Below are 21,029 nucleotides of genomic sequence, written 5' to 3' on the forward strand. Positions count from 1 at the left end.
CATTTCTGGTCTCTTCTCTGTAGTTGTAGAATTCAGTTCCGAGCGCCACTGGACAAATTATACTTGACGGTTCCTGGTGTTCCGAATGTAGTGGTTTGATACCTTGCCAACGCATATGTTCTGATTTGTCCCTACAATATTCACTTTTCCAACCGAGCTTCGACCGAGCTCTTTTGCGAAATGTGCCCATTGACTTGTGACTTTGAGTTATGTCTGACTTGACCTTTCCCTATTATACTCCCACACCCCCCAATCTCATGTTGGCTCTTGATTCCCCGTTTGAATGTAGACTAGCCACACGTTCCCTTGCTTCTGTGTAATAATCCCGGATTGCACCGGTGAATGAGGCGATATATGTCCTCGTAAGGTCCATGCGAAAAAGACTGGGATCCCAAGGGGGGTCCAAATCCGTGTGTCGTCGCACTGGTAATTTACCAGAGGGAATGCTTTTATAGACGCGCATACGTGACAACATTCCCAGAGAACGTTGGAAGCAAGTTGGAGGATCCGTCATATTAACATATCGGGACTAGGGGCCATCCTCGACTTTCCCACAGTTCTCTTCTCTTTTCCCCCTTCCCCCCCGTATATCCATCTCCACTCCCGACCCATCTTCCTTTCTACATACTCTAGCACTTTCACACTTTCACACTTTCACTTTCTCACTTGCGCTCTCTTCCACCTTCCTCTTCTTCCCTCCCACTCTCAACCTCTCTTCTACTCTTTTAGTTTACTCTCATCTCTCCCCCTTGTTTCTATACTATTCCATCTTCTGTAAGTCTCCCCTATCAACTTGATATCTGTACGCCCTTCACCCCTGCAGACAGGATAAGATCTGACACGGTCCACTCTTTGTTCCCACTTTCCCTAAATTTTCCTTCTTCCCAACTTCTTCCCTCATTTGATGTTCGCGACACCCGCGCACATTGAATCATCTCTCATAACTGCCCACCCGTATTTTGAGATTTTCGCCCCCCCTCGTGTATCTTCCCCTACATACCATTGAACGAACGTGTTGAGTTCAAACTAACCCGCCACAAGCTGATATATCCCATTCACGCGTTCAAGTGGATGACTAACGGCCACACTCAATGACCACTCCCAACTCTCCGGAGGCTGTGGCCGATTCGGCCAACGGCTCCGCCACCGCGTATGGCACGCGATCGAGAGGTCGCAATGCGCCGCGGCCTAATTATGCCGAGGACCGTGACCTAGATGTGGACATGGATGCGTCTGCACCAAAAGCCAAACGCAACAGCCTGGCCCTCACCAATATTGTCAACGGCTCCAATCCCGATGAGAAGACCTCGCCGGCGCAACGCAAGAGTCTAACCAATGGCAACGGTACAAATGGATCGGCAAAAGATACCATCCCGGGCACTTCATCATTCTCCGCCAGACCTGACGATGTGAATGGTTCTAACTTGCGCAAACGCAAACAACCCGCCAGCACCCCAAATTCAAGCTCGGCCGCCAAGAAACTTTTCACCTCGCCCCCCGACTCGGATGGGGAGTATTTCACCAATATGATGAGTTTCGAGAACTCCGGACCCTATCTCAAGGATGGTCAATTAATAGCTGATGATGGCACCGCTTTCGGTCTTAATGGTTTGTTTCATCTTTCTTCGCCCATTTCGCAGCATTAACCATCTCTAGACCATGTCTATTTAATTTGTGAGCCACCAGGTGAACCATATTACTTAGCTCGAATTATGGAGTTCCTTCCATCCAAAACAAAGCCAAACGGTTTCATCGAGGCTTTGAGAGTCAACTGGTACTATCGTCCACGAGACATCCAGCGTCATTCTCCCGACTCTCGCTTTGTTTTTGCATCAATGCACTCCGACACATGTCCTCTATCATCCTTGAGGGGAAAGTGTGAGATTCGCCATGTCTCAGAAATCGATGACATCAGTTCCTATAAGAAGGCCCGCAACAGCTTCTGGTACGACAAGATGTTTGATCGATACATCCATCGAATGTATGATGTTATCCCGACAAAAGATATTATTAATGTTCCCGGCAATGTCAAGAAGGTTCTTGATGAGCGGTGGAAATTCATTCTCGTTGAGATCGGCAAAGGGAAGGAATTGACAGGCGCCGTCAAGACGTGCAAGCGATGCCGGTTATACGCCGCAAACTCGGAATCCGTCGACTGTGCAGTGTGCCACTCCACATATCACATGCATTGCGTACGGCCCGCATTGACCAAGAAACCCGCTCGCGGATTTGCGTGGGCCTGTGCCGCCTGCAGCCGCGCCCAGGAACGCAAGCTTGAGGCGCGCAATACACCTTTGATGGGCGCAATTCGAGCGGACGGGGAGGATGTGGTTATGGAAGAGGAGGAGGAGGAGGACCACCACCATGCGAACGGCACTGCGAATGGCAACTCCGATGGCACCCCTACAGCCGAGGAAGACCCTATGCCCCAGCCTGCGACAGTGGAGCAGATTGCACAGGCGAAGATGTGGCCTTACCGCTACCTGGGTATTCACTGCCGTGTCGAAGATGCTCTCGACTACGACGATCGGATTTACCCTCGCGCAAGCTCACGTTTAGGAACACGACACCAGGCCATGGTCGCAGCCTGGCCAGGTCGCGCAATCGAATATGTGAAGCCTCTGGACTTGAAGAAGAAAGCCAAGGCTGCCGGTGCGAAGAAGGACGGCAAATCTGCTGCCCAAGCTGCTCTGGAAGCCGCCAAGCATGAGAGAGCCAACCGGCCGAAATGGATTCAAGATGAGCCCACAGGCTATATCCACCGCGGAATGGATGAGCCGGTTACCATTAACGAGAAGACTGGAAAGCAAGTGCGGACCGCTGAGCCCCTGTTCAAGATGCCGACTTCGGAGCAGATCCCCACCCGAGGTGAAGACAATGCTCCAGGATCACATCTCAGCCTGGAGGAACGCGAGAAATTTATCGACGACTACATGCGCCAAGCCAAGGAACTGGCGCCTGGTATTGGTGTCGAGAAGCACAACACCAACTTCTTGGACAAGGCTCTTTCAATTCTCTACGCCGAGAGTTTCAATGTGCAGGCCGCTCTTGTCAAGCTGAAGAAGGCCAATAAGTACAAGGACCTCAAGGAGCCTCATCTTCGACCGGAGGAATTGAAGCTTTTCGAACAGGGTGTCGCCAAGTATGGATCAGAATGGCGCAACATCATGAAACACGTCAAGACCGTTCCTATTTACCAGATTGTTCGGTTTTACTACATGTGGAAGAAGACCCCCCGCGGTCGGCAGATTTGGGGTAGCTATGAAGGAAGACGCGGCAAGAAGGAGGTCCGACGCCACAGTGTCACTTCATCTAAACTGGTCGACGACGTAGCTGATGATCATGACGATTCTGCCTTTGACTCGGAGAAAGCCGTAGTTCAAAAGCGCGGATTCCACTGCAAGTTCTGTTCCACTCGCAGCTCCCGACAATGGCGTCGTGCGCCCTTGGTTCCCCCGGGTACAACCATTCCCGCTGACCCTTCAAACAAGAAGGACAAGGGCCCTCTACTTACTGTTTCACTCTGTCTGCGTTGTGCTTTATTGTGGCGAAAGTACGGTATTCAATATGAGGACGTTGACGAGGTCGCAAAGAGAATTGCAAACAGCGGCAACAAGTCATGGCGACGCCGTATCGACGAGGAACTGCTGGCTCAGCTGATTGTCGCCACTGAAACTCCCTTCACCATCAATAACATCACAGCAACCACCGCGAATTCGATGGGCATTCCGCTCGACTCGAACCCTCGACTGCTTCAGGAAGGCAAGCTGGATCTAACCAAGAAGAAGGCTCGCCCTGATAAAGAAAGCACCGCGACCTCGACCAGAACGTCAGTCGAGCCCATGCCGAAGAAGAAGACGGTTCCCGAAAAGCCGGTGGAAGCTCCACCGATTGTCCCTGATCCACCGAAAGCCAAGACGCTACCATGTGCGATCTGCAACCAAGTTGAGCCATCCGGCGAGGAGCATCTTTCATGTCGCGATTGTCGTCTTACTGTTCATCGCAATTGCTATGGTGTGCGAGATTCGCGCGCTAACAACAAATGGCTGTGTGATATGTGTTCTAACGACCGCAGCCCATCGATCTCTACCAACTACGAATGCGTTCTTTGCCCCGTATCATGGACTGAGCACGAACTCATGGAGACGCCCAAGAACAACGCCCGGAAGAAGACCGAACGCGACAAGGAGAAGGAGCGCATGGAGAAAGAGATGGTCAACGAGGCTATCAAGCTCTACCGTCAGCGACAGGAGGCCGTTGGGAAGCCCGTTGGCCCTCGGGAACCTCTAAAGCGCACTGCAGGAAACAACTGGGCGCATGTGCTTTGCACTTTGTGGACCCCCGAGCTGAAATATGGCAATGCGGAGGAACTCGAGCCAGCCGAAGGATTCGGGACTATTCCTAAGGACCGTTGGCGGGAGACATGTAAGATCTGCAAGTCCCGCAAGGGTGCATGTGTCCCTTGTAGCTTTAGCGGCTGTAATGGTCACTTCCATGTTGGCTGTGCTTTCCAGGCAAATTACCGATTCGGCTTTGACGTCACTCCTGTCAAGCATTCTCGTCGCGACAGCATGCGAGCCATCCGTCTAGGTGACGAAGTTGGCTCGGTAACGCCTGTTGTATACTGCCCAAACCACAGCGTGTCAAGCACTCTGCATGACCTCGGCGAGCAGACTAGCAATGACCAGCTCAATGCGCTGCAGCTTTTCGCTCAGACGTACAAGCAGGCCGATCTTACTATCACCGGCACCATTCGCAAGGCGGACTACATGCACCAGTCTGTTCCAGCACCGCAACACCATGCTCATGCTCATGCTCATGCTGTGAACCGACGAGCCTCGACAAGCACCGCGCCGGCCCCCAAGGATGCTCCCAAGGATACTATCAAGGCTCAACCGGCTAGTGAGGATGCGCCCGAGGATCCAATGGAAATCGACACAGATAATCACGTTGCTCCACGACCAACTACTGAGGTTGAGACCAACCGAAAGTGTTTCCGCTGTTCAACCGGCTTTAGCCCCAAGTGGTGGACAATCCCAAGACGCCCTGAGTACAGGCCGCCTATGTCGAATGGAACAGGACACCATCATCCACCGGCCTTTGCTGCCAACGGAGACCATGGCGAACCGATATATGAATGCCACAAGTGTCATTTGAAGAACCCGGCACCACCCCCTCCGCCTGCACCTGAGCCTTCGCCAGTGCCTCGCCCCTCGCCTTACTCCGAGCAACGTCAACCTATGCCATCACTTTCCCGTATGCCTGGCCATGCATTCGTGCCGCACCCACATCCACACCAACACCCACACCCTCCTCCCCCGAGCAGTGTGCTTGGGCGACCAATGCCAGCTCATCCGCACAATGGCATCCCCGTGTCAGGCTACACTGGACCGTACGAGCGACCCCCGCCTGACAATGGCCTTCGCAACGGCATGTCTTCGTCTCCTTACCCTGTAGCACCTCCACCTCCCCATCACATGAACAACTTCCCCCCGCCACCTCATGCCGCAGGACCTCCACCACCACACTACGCTAGCGCTGGACCCGGTCCCCCACCGCCTCCTTATGCAGCCCACCAGAGCCCATATGGTCCTGTTCCAGCACGCTCGCCGCATCTCTCACAACCGCCTCCTCGTTCGTACGCGGCTTCTGCGTCTCCCCCAATCGTGCAAGCAACAACGGTCAACCGCTCGCCGCAGACCTCGCTTAGCGCATTGAACGGTGGCCCCCCACCTCGCATGTACTCCGTCGACCGCGGCCTAGGGGCCCCATCTCATTCACCACCGGTGGCTCAAGCCCGTCTCGACCCCCGTGGTCCTACATCTACCCCTCCCACCCGACCTGAGGATACACCACCCTCTCTCATGGCAGGACCACCCAGCGCCGGTAGACATACCGGTGTGAACGGCACAAGCGCAGGAACCGGAGCCAGCGCCAGCCCCTCGCTGAAGAACCTCCTCTCATAATGACCCCCTAACGCATGAAGACCTCGCATTGCCCTTCCAGAGCTCTTTATCAAACTTGTATGATAGTACCCTATAACTTTGTCTTAGTCTTTCTTCCTCTTTCGCTTCTACTGCATCTGCGTGGCATTTTCCGAAAACAAAAAGTCTACACGGGTTTTGCTTTCTTTCCACAAGCTATGTCTGTTTTTTGTTGTTTCCATTTCCTCGATTCCCTTCAAACACCCACGGGTGTCGGTGTCCCTCAGGAGGAAATCATCTATTCTCACATCCTATTTGCTCGTTCCATGTTTCTTCTGTTCCATCCGTTCTATTCTATTCATTATTCTTTCTTCGTCTTCCCTTTGTCTTTGTCGTTGTCTTTGTTTTGATTTCCATCCTTTTCACTATTATTCCCCGGCGTCTTTGATGTATGGCACCTGGGTAAAGTTGTGGAGTCTGTGCTATAGCTTGGCGGAAAAGGAAAAGAAAGGAGGCTGAACTTGGTATGATGTGCATGTGGCTCTTATTTTTATTCTTTATTATTATTATTCTGAATGCATGGAGTACTCTGGTTTCTGGCCGCTTATAATTAGAATTCTTTTCTGTTGTTTATGAATAGAGGAATCAATGCATTGCTATTGACTCTATTCTTTTGAATTTAGTTTGTGAACTGTAGATGTCCTTTGTAATTTGTAGGTTGTATATTTGGTAGCTAGCTTGTGATGTAAGTTAGTGTACACACGGCGTGCAGAATCAGTGCTTACATGTACACTGATTTGCTGTACAAAGATTCTTATTTATTCCCTTCCTCCTCCTCCTCCTCCTCCTCCTTCTTTTCTACTGGGCCTTCAGCAACACTTGATATTCTGTCTCGAGACCGTGTTAATGACAACAGGACCCAAGCTATCTAGGAATGTATGTTGTTCACTCTCCTTATACTATATACTTTGTGCCTATACTGATGAACTGATCAAGTGAGTACTTGGATTCTCAAAAACAGGTCATATGGTACGATCAGTTGTCTTCTCCAATATTCAGAATTTGGTCATATTGAAGGTATATATTCATGGCCCCTTTCTCACATTGCCTAGAAAACTCATGAAATGTCTTTCAGCTTCAAGCTCCCGCGGCGGCGACGAGCTTGATTAAGAGAGGGCCGAAACTCGGGGAATGCGATACAGTCGCCTAAGAAGATTGGAGATCAGAGCCAATGGGATTATGTTTGTTTTTTTTGCCCATCGGGGTTATTGATCGCAAACTACGACATCCAAGGAAAGAAAATCCTGAGGGGCTGTCGGGGACGATGTGCCGATTAACCGCCACGATTGACCTCGGGAGCTGTTGATGACAAATGGCGAACTACTTGGATGAGGTCAGCTTGTTGGAGATCTCCACCAGGTATAAAAAGGTTATATCCTACAGAAATTGAATCAGAAAACCATCTAACGTTATCCATTCCACCCAAAATGAGCGAGACTATGCGAGCTATTGGTAAGTGGAAGCTGTTGAAGAACTTGGATCTCTGAAGAACCCCCACCTTATTTCATCATAGCCGAGCATACCAACCTTGAGCTTAATCCCATGCGAACCTCACACGATCTCTCATTTTTCACTCACTTTTCACACGCTCCTCCTCTTCTGCTCTTACCTTTGCCCTCTACAACATGTTTCATATCAAGCTAACCAATTCCAGGCATCAAGGGCGGCAAAGGCCCCGCAACATCCCTCTTTGTCGACCAAATCGCCAAGCCCACACCAACAGCCGGCCAAGCCATCGTCAAGATCCATGCATTCGGTTTGAACCGCATGGACCTCCTGCAGCGGGAGGGTCTGTACCCGCTTCCGCCGCAGGCACCCGAGACCATGGGAGTGGAGTTCTCTGGCGTGATTGAGAGCTTTGGACCAGACGGGCACGAAGATTTCAAGGTTGGGGATGCAGTTCTCGGCCTTGCTTACGGAGGTATGTACATGTATCATTTGCCACCGGAACCAACAGTGTCTCGGATAGAGGGAGGGGCAGGAGAAGTCCTGATATAGCGAATGTGATATTGACAAATATCAATAGGTGCATACGCAGAGTACATTGCCGTCTCGACCAAGATGTTGGTGCACAAGCCGTCGGAACTGTCATGGGAGCAGGCAGCCGGTGTTCCAGAAGTAAGCACCGAACAAAGAAGCAAGCAGAGAAGAAGCAATCATCCAGGCTAACCAAACCAAGACCTGGATCACAGCCTCGCAGGCCCTCTTCCTAATCGGTGAATTTAAATCCGGCCAAACCGTCCTGTGGCATGCAGGCGCGTCATCAGTCTCCATATCCGGTATCCAGCTTGCCAAGGCTGAAGGCGCAAAAGCAATCTATGCGACAGCAGGTTCGCAGGAGAAGATCGACTTTCTTGAAAAGGAACTGGGCGTGACAAAAGCCTTCAACTACAAGACCGAAGACTGGGCCGCAGAGATCCAAAAAGCAACCGGCGGTGCAGGCGTAGACCTAACTATTGACTTCATTGGCGCGACCTATTTCCAGGGAAACCTGGATGTGGCTGCGCGCGACAGTCGCATTGTGTTATTGGGCTTGATGGGTGGTGGCAAGTTGCCCGACGGTGTTAACATTGCTCCATTACTCTTTAAGCGTGTGCGGATTGAGGGAAGTACCCTGCGCAGCCGGGATGAGGACTATCAGCGGAAACTGCGGGATACCCTTGTCGAACATGCGCTACCCAAGTTCTGTGATGGGACATTCAAGGTTTTTGTCGAGAAGGTCTTTCCCTTTGAGAAGATTGAGGAGGCGCATAACTTGCTGGAAAGTAACACTACCAAGGGCAAGATTATTTGTCAGTTCGAGTAGATGTGTGATATATATGGATCTACATAGGTAGTTACTATGTACAGCATCTACAGTCTACATCCGCAAAGTGAGTAGAAGTGCAGCAAAGTGGACTCAGCACATCCACTCAGAATACCTTGTGGTGTGTAAGTTTTCCGTCCCACTCGGTCTGCTGAGGACTTTCTGCTGTATAATACGTCATATTTGGAGAGTGACCTCGATTAACTCAGAGTGTTTCAAGTATCGCGACGCCACCGTGCCGTGCCTCTTATTATAGTGCATGTACGGAGTAGCATGTAAGATGATTAAATAGGAAGTCTAATCTACCTTTTACATCAGGGGCTAAATGGGATGTTCAGCTGCATACTACCCAATTCCTTCAAACTGAAAGTGTCAAAGTCCTAGGTGCAGGCAACCCCTGTCTTATTGATGTGATTGGAGGGGCTGGGCCCCAATCAGAGAGGAGTGATCAGCAATTGAACCGTGGACTGCAGCTGCATTCTGGTGTACTTACTGTAGAATACTTCGTAGAGTATTTTGTACCGAGTAAGCTGCTATATTTATTAGAGGCTAGTATAAGAGAATGAATTAAGAGTGATCTATGTGATCAAGTATATCTAGAATAGTCTAGACTAGGGTCAACTCGGCTAAAGTCGATGAGATCATCCGGATTATCTTTGTTCCTTTGGACCCCAATTTGCCTTCCTTTCTACACTTATTCTACTATTTCTTTACATTATATTGGACTATATATCTACAGTAGTTTGGTCAGTAATTTGTTAAATGTGTGATATTACTGATAAATATAATAGATATTATTTCCATTTCGGCTATCTGCAGGCTCATACTTCCGGTTACAGAATCTGCGCTTACCTAACCCTTCTAGAAAGAAAAAAAAAAATTGAGAAGCGTCATTGGGGCCCACTGAGTGCGAGGCTCTGCTAGTAGAGAAAAGAAATGGATAAATTAGATAAACTAGTAGGATAGTATTGTAGCTACTTATGTGTATATTCAAGCATAATATTATCTATTTAAAGGGAGGAATAGTGACAAAGTACGTACTTAACTGAACAAGATTACCTGAGGATCATCCCGTCCCGCCCCAAGGCCTTCTGGAAGGAGGAAAGAAGCCCCTTCCCCGTGTTCGCCCCCTCCACTCTGTTTTGCCATTTCAACCTCTCTTCCCTTTACTTCCCTCTCGTTGCTCTCTCTTTATTCTCTTTCATATCTACCGCTCTAACGGCCATGTCGGACTGACGTCCTTGCCGTTGCCGCTGCCTCCCGTCTGCATTTCTTTCAACCTCGGCGCTTCAATTGACCTCCCCTCCATACCCCCTTCACTCGACATTCCTCACGTGTCGCTTTTCTCATTCCTCTTCGGAGTGGTTGGGTTGCGCGCTCCCTCGACTTGATCTGCCTAGTGCGACACCAGTCTAGGCTCTGGGGGGTGTCTCGGATCCTCCAGTCCACAACGCGACTCGGACTGCTTCGCTGCAGGAAACAACTCCATTGTTCGAGCGCACGGCGAACCTGTTCGACTTTTGTCATTCCTTCTCCTCCGACTTTCCTTGTGCCCTGTCACTTTCGGTGCGGACCTCCGTACCAGCTCGCCGCTCGTTTTTTCACCTTGGCCGCTTTTGCCAAACGGCCTCGTTTCTCCTATATTCCCCCTCAACTCTCCCTCGATCTCTGCCATCTAAGCCATATGCGAACTAGGATAGGTCCGATCGGCTCGTTTCCTTCCTTACCTTTGATTGACGTCTTATCTGCGGTCTTGTGATTTCGGCGACACTGCCTGATCGGGGTTTCGCTTCCCTTTCGATACCATGGTGGATCGCGTGGATTGCTCGGGCGTCTATATAGACGACCGAGTGCGGTCAGAACGATGGGTGCGCAGAAATTCAATCGATGCATCAACTATATCGTCAGCAGGTTCCTTTGGGACTCCAGATGAGCCGGTGGCCTTACAGGCCGATGTGGAGCTGCTTCTGGAAACCTGCAAACAAGGTAGGTCCCGCTATTGTTTTGCGCCTGAACCCCACTGATTGCTTCTTAGTCTATCTTTGCCACAACGGAACCACTTTTGCCAACAAGTTGGCCGAGCTCAGCGACCGTGCGGGTAACGAGTGCAACCCGATTTTCGCTTTCTTCGATGTAGACTTTAGCGGCGAAGAATCGAATTTGGCTCGCCGAAAAGCCAGCCGGGCTTCGTGGATGGACAACGGGCCTCCATCACCCGGTTCCATTCATCGCACATTCACCTTTTCAACCCAATCCGACGAAGCACGTGGGCTTTCACTTCTATCGGGAATCTCGAACGACATCCAAGTTCAAGAAGGACCGAAATTGATCATCCCTATTGCGGTTCTGCGACTACCCAGTCCAGACACGCCTGCCGGGGATGCCGGTCCAACCAGTGACCCGCTATCTCGTGGGCCTCTCACGCTAGAGCATAAACAGATCGCCCGTTGCCTTGATGCTGGGGCAGCAGACGTTTTGACGACCCCGCTCGATCGGGCACGAATCCAAGGTCTTGTGGTCCATGCCTATCGCACGCGTAAAACGGCACAGCGAGAGATGTCCGGTTTCCTCGCAAGAAGAAAGCTACGCAAGCTTTCATGGGTTGGTGTTAACAACAATGAACAGCCATACTCTTACTTGAGAGAGGCTATGGTTTCCAAGCTCATGAAAGGAATTTGCGACCCGGAAGAGGTCATTTCTGAGTTCCAAGAAGGGGAGCTCGATATTGATCTTGACCGTGTGCCTTTTATTAAAGAGCAGCTAGCCAGCTGGAAGTTTTCGGCTCATGAATTTACCGAAGATGAACTGGTGTTTGGCGCTTGTGAAATCCTCCAGCATGCTCTCACTATGCCAGGTCTAGATCATTGGAGGTTAACCCCTGATGAACTGCAAAACTTTTTGCTTGCCTGTCGTGCTGCCTACAACTCGTTTGTGCTTTACCACAATTTCCGCCACGCGATTGATGTGCTACAATCCGTCTTTTGCTTCTTATTGAACATCGGTGCCTTGCCGCCATACCGACCAGCTGGGCAAACCCGCGTTCCCGAATCTCCGATCGCCTCTCTCCTCGCGCCATTTGATGCACTCACTCTCTTGATCTCGGCTATTGGTCATGATGTTGGTCACCCAGGTGTCAACAACTTTTTCTTGGTCAAGCTTAACGCCCCTCTCGCACAACTTTACAACGACAACTCCGTTCTCGAAGCATTCCACTGCGCTGCTTTCTCTCAGATCCTCCGCCGACACTGGCCAGCAGCATTCAAGGATAAATCTTTGCGAAAACTTCTGATCAGCTCTATTCTGGCGACAGATATGGGTGTTCACCAGAAATTTATGCAACGGATGGGTTCATTGCAAGAACGATTCTACGAGAATCATAAAAGTGTTGATGGCTGGAAACCACAGGATGTCGACTTGTTCAAAACACTTGTCTGTGGATTATTGATCAAATGTGCCGATATCAGCAATGTTGCTCGGCCGTGGAAAATCGCAGAGAAGTGGACCCAAATCTTGCAGGAGGAATTCGCCAATCAGGGTGAGATGGAGAGGGAAGTTGGTATGGAAACTGCGCTCTTTGGTGGACCGCCAGAGTTAGGCAATGTCTACAAGCTGGCCACTGGCCAAATTGGATTCATGTCAATCTTCGCGCTCCCACTTTTCGAGGGCATATCCGACCTTCTGCCGCAATTGGAGTTCACCGCAGACCATATTCGTCGCAACCAAGCACAATGGCAGAAACTTTCCAATGACGAACTAAAGAAGCAGGGGTTGCCTATTGAGAACCGGGCTGAGATCACTGTTTCGCCTCGTTCCCATAGTCCGGCCACTGAATCGACCGGCACCGAAAAGGGACGTGCTAATTCGGAGCTGAAGTCTCCTGCATCATCTGCAGATACAACCTCGGCTTCAATCAACGAAAACACCATTGAGCCGGTCGTTTCGCCGGATACCACAGGTCCTCAAATTGAGATCACGGGAACACCTCTCGCGCCGTCTGAATTCCCCTCTCGCAAGTCATCAAGTGCCATGCCCGACATGTCCTATTTCTCGATTCCAGGTGCTCCAGAGTCGCATCGTGGATCTGTTGGAACACAGTACTTTAGCCCCCTCCCGGAGTCCAATCCTTCCACAGACGATCCAGCTGTGCTCGCAGCTGTTCTGTATGCCAATTCTGCGAGTGGCAACGTCCCCGCAGGAACTAGGGAACGTGATCATGCGTCCGAATCTGCCGATAGACCGAGCAGCTCCCGCCAAGGCATCATGCACGGCTCTCAACGCCACCACGCGCACCACAGCTCATCTGCTCGTACAGGCTCCAACCGTAATAGCTGCACCCGGACACAGAGTACCTACAGCAACACAATGACACCAATCTCTCCCGCAACCAACGCCACAAGCTTTTTGGCTGTTGATAGTGGAGATGAAAAGCGAGTTTCTGGGGAAAGCGCGCCACAGAGTGATATTGGAGGACCAGATGATAGTAGCACCCGCCCCAGCACGGCGGACGCCTATCCCGCAAGCATTCCAGAGCATTCAAGTGGCTACAGCCCTGGACGCAGTTCCGGAATTGACGCTGGATATTCTCAATCCGAAGATGGTGTCACCAAAGACATTTCTAGGAATGGCCGTAGCCCGGCTCAGTCAACCACTACGGGCGAGAGCATCAAAAATGAAAATCCGCAAGAGGACCCTCGTGGGCACCGCAAGCTCCCTAAACGGCGGAGCAGACTACGCCTCGCTTTCTGGAAACGTCGCAACCATACATCCGAGGTTCGCGGCGAGACCTGATCTCTTTTCGTCGCGGTTGGTGTTTACTATCACCGACTGAGTATAATGCTGCCATGGTCTTATGAACATTCCATTCTTGTGATGAGCCATGAGACCTCAATGGTGTTACATGATTCACGACTCGACTAAGGAGAAGCTACTTGAGCCTTTCTCATCCCATGTATCAATCTTTCATCGGATATTTTGGCTCTCCCAGTCACGACCCCCTACGAAGTCGATGACGCTACTGAACGTCTGGGCTTCTTGGGCACAGCAAAGCCTACTGCACAATTTAGATATGACAACAGACAACCTGCGCCGTGTCTATCACGTTTCCTCTCCTCTCACTTCCAAGTCGAGAGTCACGCTTCATTGTGACTTTCACTTACAAAATCAAAAAAACGAATACTGGCGTATGTACGAGTGGATGTGTTCAGCAACCATTGTTACTCGATCTGATGTTTACATCGGATGTGCCTTGTGTGATTACCATGAACGTTTGTACCTTTTCTTCGCCCATTCCCTCATCTCTTCTTTCTTCCCTTCACCTTCGCCTCTCATTTCTCTATGTCCCTTATGTCATGCCCAGGGTGGCTCTTTCACGCCATATCTTAGAATTGGCACGGAGCCCGGTGGCGTTGAATCTCTTTCAGTTAAGGAGTGGGCTTTGGGGGGGGGGGGGGGGTTTCTCCATTTCACCTCGATCTCCGAGGTTCTATCTTTATGATCTTGGCCGTCTCTGCTTTCCTCTCCTATCTATGTTCGATTTACCCATGTACCTGGTGGTTTCCTTCTTCCTCTCTCTCCCTCTGTCTTGTTCTGGCATGGTTTCCTTTTTGTGTAGAATCTGATTTGCGGAATAATGAATGTTATGTGTATAGTGAGAATCAAAGAGTCAATTTTGAGATAAATCTTCCTTCTATTAATATACTATGTACCATAAGGAAATAAAGTCCCAACCAAGCCAAAACACCATTCTCACCTATTGGCAATCCTCACAAGCCTTAGTATCCTTGTCTTCCTTATCCTCCTGCTCCTTCCCTTCTTCCTCCTTCATCTTCTCCTTCTGTCCACTCTGCTGCGCCTTCAAAGCCCGATCCGTATGTCCCAAATCCCGCTCAGGAGCAATAACATTGCGTACAAGAGATTTAAGCGCTTTAACCTCTACGATGATGATTAGATATTTATCCACAAACACCCCTCCCTTGTATATAAAGGGGAAGAAAAAGAAGGGGAAAAAAAACATACCAGGGAAACCCCCATCCCTCTTCCGATCCCAAAGAATATTCTCCTGGGTGGTAACGGTCCCATCATCAGATGTCACGCCATGCCAAATCGTCACGGTGAAAACACCCCCGGTCATAGGGACAAGCGCGACTTCGCCTAGGTCTGTACTGAATGTTGAGAGGAGTTCTTGGGCGAACTGTATATCTGTGTTAGTTCATAGAAACATATAAAGCTGGATGTTAGGTGGTATTTGGTGGTATGATAGTGCTGTAAGATAGGTATTCAGGGTTATGTATCAGATGGATACTGCGTATAAAGTACGCCAATGATATCCCGCCTCGCCAGGCAAAAGTCCAACTCGAATGCTCCGTAGGCGATAGGCGACACTGTGATAGGTCTGATAGGTGGGATTTGACTTACGTAGGCGGCGCGGAGCATCCATCGGCACTGGGTGCAGAATTTGATAGAGATGCGAGGGAGGTGGACGTGTTCGAGGGATGTCTTTTTATCTTCGTTGGTAGACATTGTGTGAGAGTATTTGTGGGATGTGCGTAGAGGTGTTGTGAATGATATGACATGATATGATGTGGTGGTGATGCGATGTTCGGATGTGAGTGGGGCTTGGAGCCGAAGAGTGCAGGTCAAATGGGGGCCTGAGTACAACGTACGGAGTACAGCAGTATAGAACACCTGGATGGTGCATGATGTCAGCGGGGATTATGCCAGGGCTGCCTTCTTGTGACTGTAGATACACTTGATACATGAGTAGAGCTATGTGGTGTTTCGGTATTCCAAGGATATGAAACAACCCTGACGCGTTTCTGCTTCTATATTAGAGGATCATGCAAGGCCAAAACAACGGCTTAGCTCGGATCCAACCCACCGGGCCCTAGAGCCTCGGCATTTGGGGCCATCGTAAAAGATTACATCGGTATTGAATTGGTCATGGACGCGAAGCGAATCTATGATACATGGCAACCGACTCTGCCTTGCCAAAATGAGGCTTTTGAAGAGAACCGTAACAAGGATACAAAGGAGAAGGAAAACAGTAAAGAAAAAGGCTTCCAAGCACAAAGGGTAATGGTGCGATCCAGAGAAAAATAAAAGCCGGGGTGCAACAGGTGCATCGTCAAGTGCACTGCCTGCATATCGGAAGAAAAAAGGGGGCGGACCACGGGTGCAAAAAGGCGGACTCGCATCGCAAACTCGCAGACTCGAAAGAGTCCAAATGAGAGGCGTGGAAGGGTTCGTGCAGGACCAGCAGACGATTCTTTCAGGCCGACATCTCGCTTGTGTGCGCGATCGCAAAGTTCCGTTCAGGGTCCAGAGGGGGAGTCGTGAATGGTCCGAAATTAAGTAGAAGTGAGAAAGGAAAAAGAGAGCGAGATGTCATGGCGAAAATTGGCGTCGTGAGTCCATTACATGACAGTGCAGCAACCGCCCTGCTGCTGGGGAGCATAGGGGTCCTCGCGCTTGTCGACCTAGGAGGTTGTGTTAGTGGGTGCGCGCATGAGTGCATTGCGTCGAAATGCCGGTCGCATACCTGTCCCCATACGGATGGCACCATAAAGTCGCGAGTGTTGTTGCAGTAGCTGATGAGGCTGTTTGGACTGTTAGCGATGGCTTGCGCACCAAGGGCGGGTGAACGGACGAGAGAGCGGCCTCGGAGACCTTGACACGCGGGCGGTCCAAGTCTTCCTTCAGACGGGCATTGAGCTCAGTGAGCCGACGGTACTTGAGGTCGGCGACACTTTGCTTCTTGTTCTTGACATCACCACCGGATCGGAGTTCGTAGGCAGGCATCGTGGGTGGTTTGGGGGGGGGAGGGTTTAGGGAGACGCGATGTGAGAAAGGGGGAAGAGGGGGGATTGGATCGGCAGTTTTCACAAGGGGAGAAATTAGGTCTGGATTTTCAGGGGAACAAAGAAAGTAATCAAAAAGAGGGTGAGGAGGTCAGAGAGAGAGAATGAGTGACGAAGGGAAGGTTAACCTGGAGAGGGATTTTCTCCTAGGTCCGTGGGCGCCTTTTCTTTTACACGTAAAGAAGTACCTGGTACTTCGGATGGATCGGGGAACACTATTGTGTTACTATTGACGGGACGTATTCTAGGCGGTACCGGGTACTTGAGGAGATTCGGGAGAGAGATAGAGACTCGGAATGAGATAGTTCAGATCAGAACATTGCTAGTGACTACAGAGGTGAATTAACCAAATATAACTGGTAGAATATGAAATATGCAAGTAATCAATACATGTACCTCCAATACTTGGAGTTGATGCCTCTAATCGGCCTAATCCCTCAGGCCACCACACGTGATCGCCATCGCTTAACCCGAGTGGGAACAGCGGCGGGTTCCAATTTTCGCTGCTTCACGCACATTGTGAATCTTCCCCTCATTATCGGGTCTTCGCGTGGCAGCATCTCCCATCGCATCTAATCAGCTGCCCGTGTGTGTGTCACTGGGTTGATCTCGACTTTTTTTCGACGACTTGTCCCCAGGTTTTTTTTTGAAAATTTATTTCCCCAAAGGGGCATCCACCCATCATGCCTCCTCCTCCGCATATTAAGCCTGAGAATGTTCTCAAGGTGAGTCGCGACATACGAACAACGATCGATGGACAACGGACGGATTGCTGATAGATATAACGTGGATAGAGGGCCCAGGAACTTATCGCCGTCGGTCAGGCTCCCGCTGCCTTGACTGTTTTGCACGAACATGTCACCTCCAAGCGGACGCGCAGCAGCCCTATCGCCTCCCTCGAGCCGGTGATGCTCCTGTTCGTTGAGCTTTGTGTCGACCTTCGCAAGGGTAAGGCCGCCAAGGATGGTCTCTACCAGTACAAGAACATCGCCCAGAACACCAACGTCGGCACCATCGAGATCGTCCTCAAGAAGTTCATCGAGCTCGCCGAGCAGAAGGTTACCGAGGCCCAAGCCAAGGCCGACGAGATCCAGTCGTCCCTCGAGTCCGCCGCTCCCTCCAGCAACGTCGAGGATCTGGAGGCTATCGAAACCCCCGAGACCATCCTCCTCGCTACCGTCTCTGGCGAGCAGTCCCGCGACCGCACCGACCGCGCCGTCGTCACCCCATGGCTCAAGTTCCTCTGGGAGACTTACCGTACCGTCCTCGAGATCCTGAAGAATAACGCCCGTCTCGAGATTATGTACCAGTCGACCGCTCTCCAGGCCTTCAAGTTCTGCCAAAAGTATACCCGCAAGACCGAGTTCCGCCGTCTCTGTGAGCTGCTCCGCAACCACGTCCAGAATGCCGCCAAGTACTCTACCCAGATGCACGCCATTAACCTGAGCGACCCGGACACCCTCCAGCGTCACCTCGACACTCGCTTCCAGCAGTTGAACGTGGCCGTTGAGCTCGAGCTCTGGCAGGAGGCTTTCCGCTCCATCGAGGATATCCACACTTTGCTCAACCTGAGCAAGCGCCCCGCTAAGAACATCATGATGGCCAACTACTACGAGAAGCTTGCTCGCATCTTCCTTGTCAGCGAGAACTACTTGTTCCACGCCGCCGCCTACAACCGCTACTACAACCTCCTCCGTCTCTCCTCCGTCGCCCTGGCCAGCGGTCAGAGCTCCAAGAAGGAGAACCCCTCCGTGACCGAGGCTGAGATGACCAAGGCTGCCTCCTTTGTTCTGCTCTCCGCTCTCTCCATCCCTGTCATCAGCACTTCCCGCTCGCGCGGTGCTCTGGTCGATGTGGACGAGGCCCGCAAGAACAAGAACACCCGTCTTACCAACCTGCTCGGCATGGCCACCGCCCCCACCCGTACCGTCCTTTTCCGTGATGCCTTGAACAAGGGTCTGCTCCGTCGTGTCCGCCCCGAGATCCGCGAGCTCTACAACATTCTGGAAGTCGACTTCCACCCTCTGTCGATTTGCAAGAAGATCACTCCCATCCTCAAGCAGATCGGTTCCGACCCCGAGATGGAGAAGTACGTTGTGCCTCTCCAGCAGGTTATCCTGACCCGTCTGTTCCAGCAGCTGTCCCAGGTCTACGAGTCCGTTGAGCTCAAGTTCGTTTACGAGCTTGCTCAGTTCCCCGAGCCTTTCCAGATCACCCCCGCCATGATTGAGAAGTTCATCATGAACGGCTGCAAGAAGGGCGACCTTTCCATTCGCGTCGACCACATCTCCGGCGTTCTCACCTTCGACTCCGATGTCTTCTCTTCCTCCAAGGCCTCCCACGCCGGCAGCGGTGCTGGCTCCGCCGAGAGCGAGGTCCAGCGTCTCCAGAACACCCCCGCTGAGATCGCCCGCTACTCCGTCGCTCGTCTCGCCAAGACTCTCCACGTCACATGTATGTACGTGGATCCCTCATACAACGAGGCTCGTCTCCAGGCCAAGCAGACTGCCCAGGCCCGCGCCCTTGCTGGTGCTGCCCAGGAGCACGAAGAAACTCTCGCCCGTCGCGTTCTCATCGACAAGAAGAAGGAGGCCGCCACCGATGCCCTTCAGAAGAAGCAGCGTGAGGAGGAGAACCGCAAGCGTATCCGCACCCAGCAGCTCCAGGATGCCGAGAAGCAGCGCCTGGCTGATGAACAGCGTGACCGTGAGCTCAAGCGCATCAAGGATGAGCAAGATCGCATCCGCCAGGAGGAGCTCAAGAAGCAGCTCGAGGAACTCAAGACTGGTGTCAAGGGTATTGATGTCAGCGAGATCGATCTTGAGGAACTTGATGCCAACCGCCTGCGTGCCATGAAGCTCGCTCAGCTCGAGAAGGAGAAAAACGAGCTCAACGACCGCATCCGCACCACCGCCAAGCGTATCGACCACTTGGAGCGTGCTTTCCGTCGCGAGGAGTTGAAGCACATTTCATCCGATTACGAGGCCCAGAAGAAGCTCGATATGGAACTCTACGAAAAGCAGAACGCCGAGGCGCTCAAGGAGTCCAAGCAGAAGCACGCCGAGGCTGTTGCCCTGAAGCACCGTCTGGGCCGTCTCGTTCCCCAGTTCAGCAGCTTCCGCAAGGAGGTTTCCGAGAAGCGCCACGAGGAGTTCGAGAAGCGCCGCAAGGCCGCCGAGCGCGAGTTCGAGGCCAAGAAGAAGCAGCGTGTCAAGGAAGTCCAGGAGCGCCGCCGCCGCGAGCGCCAGGAGCGCGAGGAGGAGGAACTCCGTCGCAAAGAAGAGGAAGAGCGCGTTGCCCGCGAGCAGGAAGAGCGCACTGCTCGCGAGGAGGAGCGTCGTCGTGCTCTCGCCGAAGAGAAGGCCAAGCGCGAGGAGGAGCGATCGTTCGTTTTCCCACTCTCCACACCGATTCCACGCCTTCAAGCTAACCATTTCAATAGCAAACTCGACGAGATGGCTCAAAAGCAACTGCAGCGCGAGGAGGAGGCCGAAGCCCGCCGCGCAGCCCGGAGGACCGGTGGTGGATTTGCAGAATCTACCGACCGAACTGCCCCCCGTCTCAATGTTGCCCCCCGCACTGCAGCTCCCTCCAGCTGGAGAGAGCGCGAAGCTGCCAGAGAGGCGGGTGGTGCCCCGGCCCCTGCCCCGGCCCGCGAGGAGCCTCGCAGGATGGGTGGTGGTGGCTACGTGCCCCCTCACCTGCGCGCCGGTGCCTCCGGTGGCTCTGGCTCTGCCCCTCCCCCCCGTGAGCCCCGCGAGCCCCGCGAAGCCCCCACCGAGCGCTGGGCCCCCCGCCACGCGCGCGAGTCTTCTTCCCAGTCTCCTGCTCCCACTCCTGCTCCCGCCGCCTCAGCCCCCAAGGCCGAGGGCAGCGGTGGCAAGTGGGTGCCGAGATGGAAGCAGCAGCAGTAAACGACCGGCTCAACGAGTAGATAGCAATGACTCTTTCCCTCTCAAAAAGTGTATGGAAGCTCTTTTCTCTTTGGCGCTGTTCTCATGACCTCTTTTCTGCATATTTCCTGTATCATCGGCCCCATGGGGTCAATTGGTCTGTCGCTTTTGCGTTTCAATGTCAATGTCTTTAATTATTTCCTCTTTCGAATGGATGGATGGCGCGTGCCGTCTTTGATGCCAATGCTGATGCCAATGCCAAGTCATGCTTGTGTCTCTATGTGTATGTGTTTTAGGTCTTATGATAGTACCCAGTGTTAAAAGGCATGGCCTTGATGATATTAGAGTCTGAATCTACTGATTATCCATTTTCCTGCATACCTAGGTACAGTCCGTGTAGGTCTGGGTTCTGTTTTCTTCGTTCCGCCTAGTGCATGGCGGCCAGTTTCGCGCGGCCCTCGCGACTGTATTCGACAGGAACTGGTTGATA

At 51.9% G+C, this 21,029-nt stretch overlaps 6 protein-coding genes across 6 annotated transcripts; 4 read left to right on the plus strand and 2 right to left on the minus strand.

The window, feature by feature from the left end:
• Window positions 1–1,091: 1,091 nt before the first annotated feature.
• Window positions 1,092–5,966, plus strand: N7508_004071 (DNA-binding E3 ubiquitin-protein ligase SNT2; the record flags this gene model as incomplete). Its single annotated transcript, XM_058462137.1, has 2 exons — window positions 1,092–1,608; window positions 1,657–5,966. 2 exons carry the CDS (start codon window positions 1,092–1,094, stop codon window positions 5,964–5,966), a joined length of 4,827 nt encoding a protein of 1,608 aa, XP_058320762.1.
• A 1,445-nt stretch (window positions 5,967–7,411) lies between these two features.
• Window positions 7,412–8,790, plus strand: N7508_004072 (NAD(P)H-quinone oxidoreductase; the record flags this gene model as incomplete). The annotated part of the gene is made up of 4 exons (XM_058462138.1): window positions 7,412–7,436; window positions 7,639–7,905; window positions 8,011–8,102; window positions 8,164–8,790. 4 exons carry the CDS (start codon window positions 7,412–7,414, stop codon window positions 8,788–8,790), a joined length of 1,011 nt encoding a protein of 336 aa, XP_058320763.1.
• A 1,805-nt stretch (window positions 8,791–10,595) lies between these two features.
• Window positions 10,596–13,578, plus strand: pdeB (3',5'-cyclic-nucleotide phosphodiesterase PDE2; the record flags this gene model as incomplete). The annotated part of the gene is made up of 2 exons (XM_058462139.1): window positions 10,596–10,776; window positions 10,826–13,578. The coding sequence occupies 2 exons, from the start codon at window positions 10,596–10,598 to the stop codon at window positions 13,576–13,578; spliced, it is 2,934 nt and encodes a 977-aa protein (XP_058320764.1).
• Window positions 13,579–14,539: 961 nt separating this feature from the next.
• On the minus strand, window positions 14,540–15,309 carry N7508_004074 (Rdx family protein; the record flags this gene model as incomplete). The annotated part of the gene is made up of 3 exons (XM_058462140.1): window positions 14,540–14,721; window positions 14,806–14,980; window positions 15,205–15,309. 3 exons carry the CDS (start codon window positions 15,307–15,309, stop codon window positions 14,540–14,542), a joined length of 462 nt encoding a protein of 153 aa, XP_058320765.1.
• Window positions 15,310–16,202: 893 nt separating this feature from the next.
• On the minus strand, window positions 16,203–16,587 carry N7508_004075 (guanine nucleotide-binding protein subunit gamma; the record flags this gene model as incomplete). Its single annotated transcript, XM_058462141.1, has 3 exons — window positions 16,203–16,265; window positions 16,328–16,385; window positions 16,436–16,587. The coding sequence occupies 3 exons, from the start codon at window positions 16,585–16,587 to the stop codon at window positions 16,203–16,205; spliced, it is 273 nt and encodes a 90-aa protein (XP_058320766.1).
• Window positions 16,588–17,329: 742 nt separating this feature from the next.
• tif32 (putative eukaryotic translation initiation factor 3 subunit EifCa) lies at window positions 17,330–20,560 on the plus strand (the record flags this gene model as incomplete). The annotated part of the gene is made up of 2 exons (XM_058462142.1): window positions 17,330–17,371; window positions 17,441–20,560. The coding sequence occupies 2 exons, from the start codon at window positions 17,330–17,332 to the stop codon at window positions 20,558–20,560; spliced, it is 3,162 nt and encodes a 1,053-aa protein (XP_058320767.1).
• Window positions 20,561–21,029: the final 469 nt, after the last annotated feature.

This window comes from Penicillium antarcticum (genome assembly GCF_028974205.1).
Source record: "Penicillium antarcticum strain IBT 31339 chromosome Unknown utg000004l_segment0_segment0, whole genome shotgun sequence".
In the NCBI taxonomy this organism is placed as follows: Eukaryota; Fungi; Ascomycota; class Eurotiomycetes; order Eurotiales; family Aspergillaceae; genus Penicillium; species Penicillium antarcticum.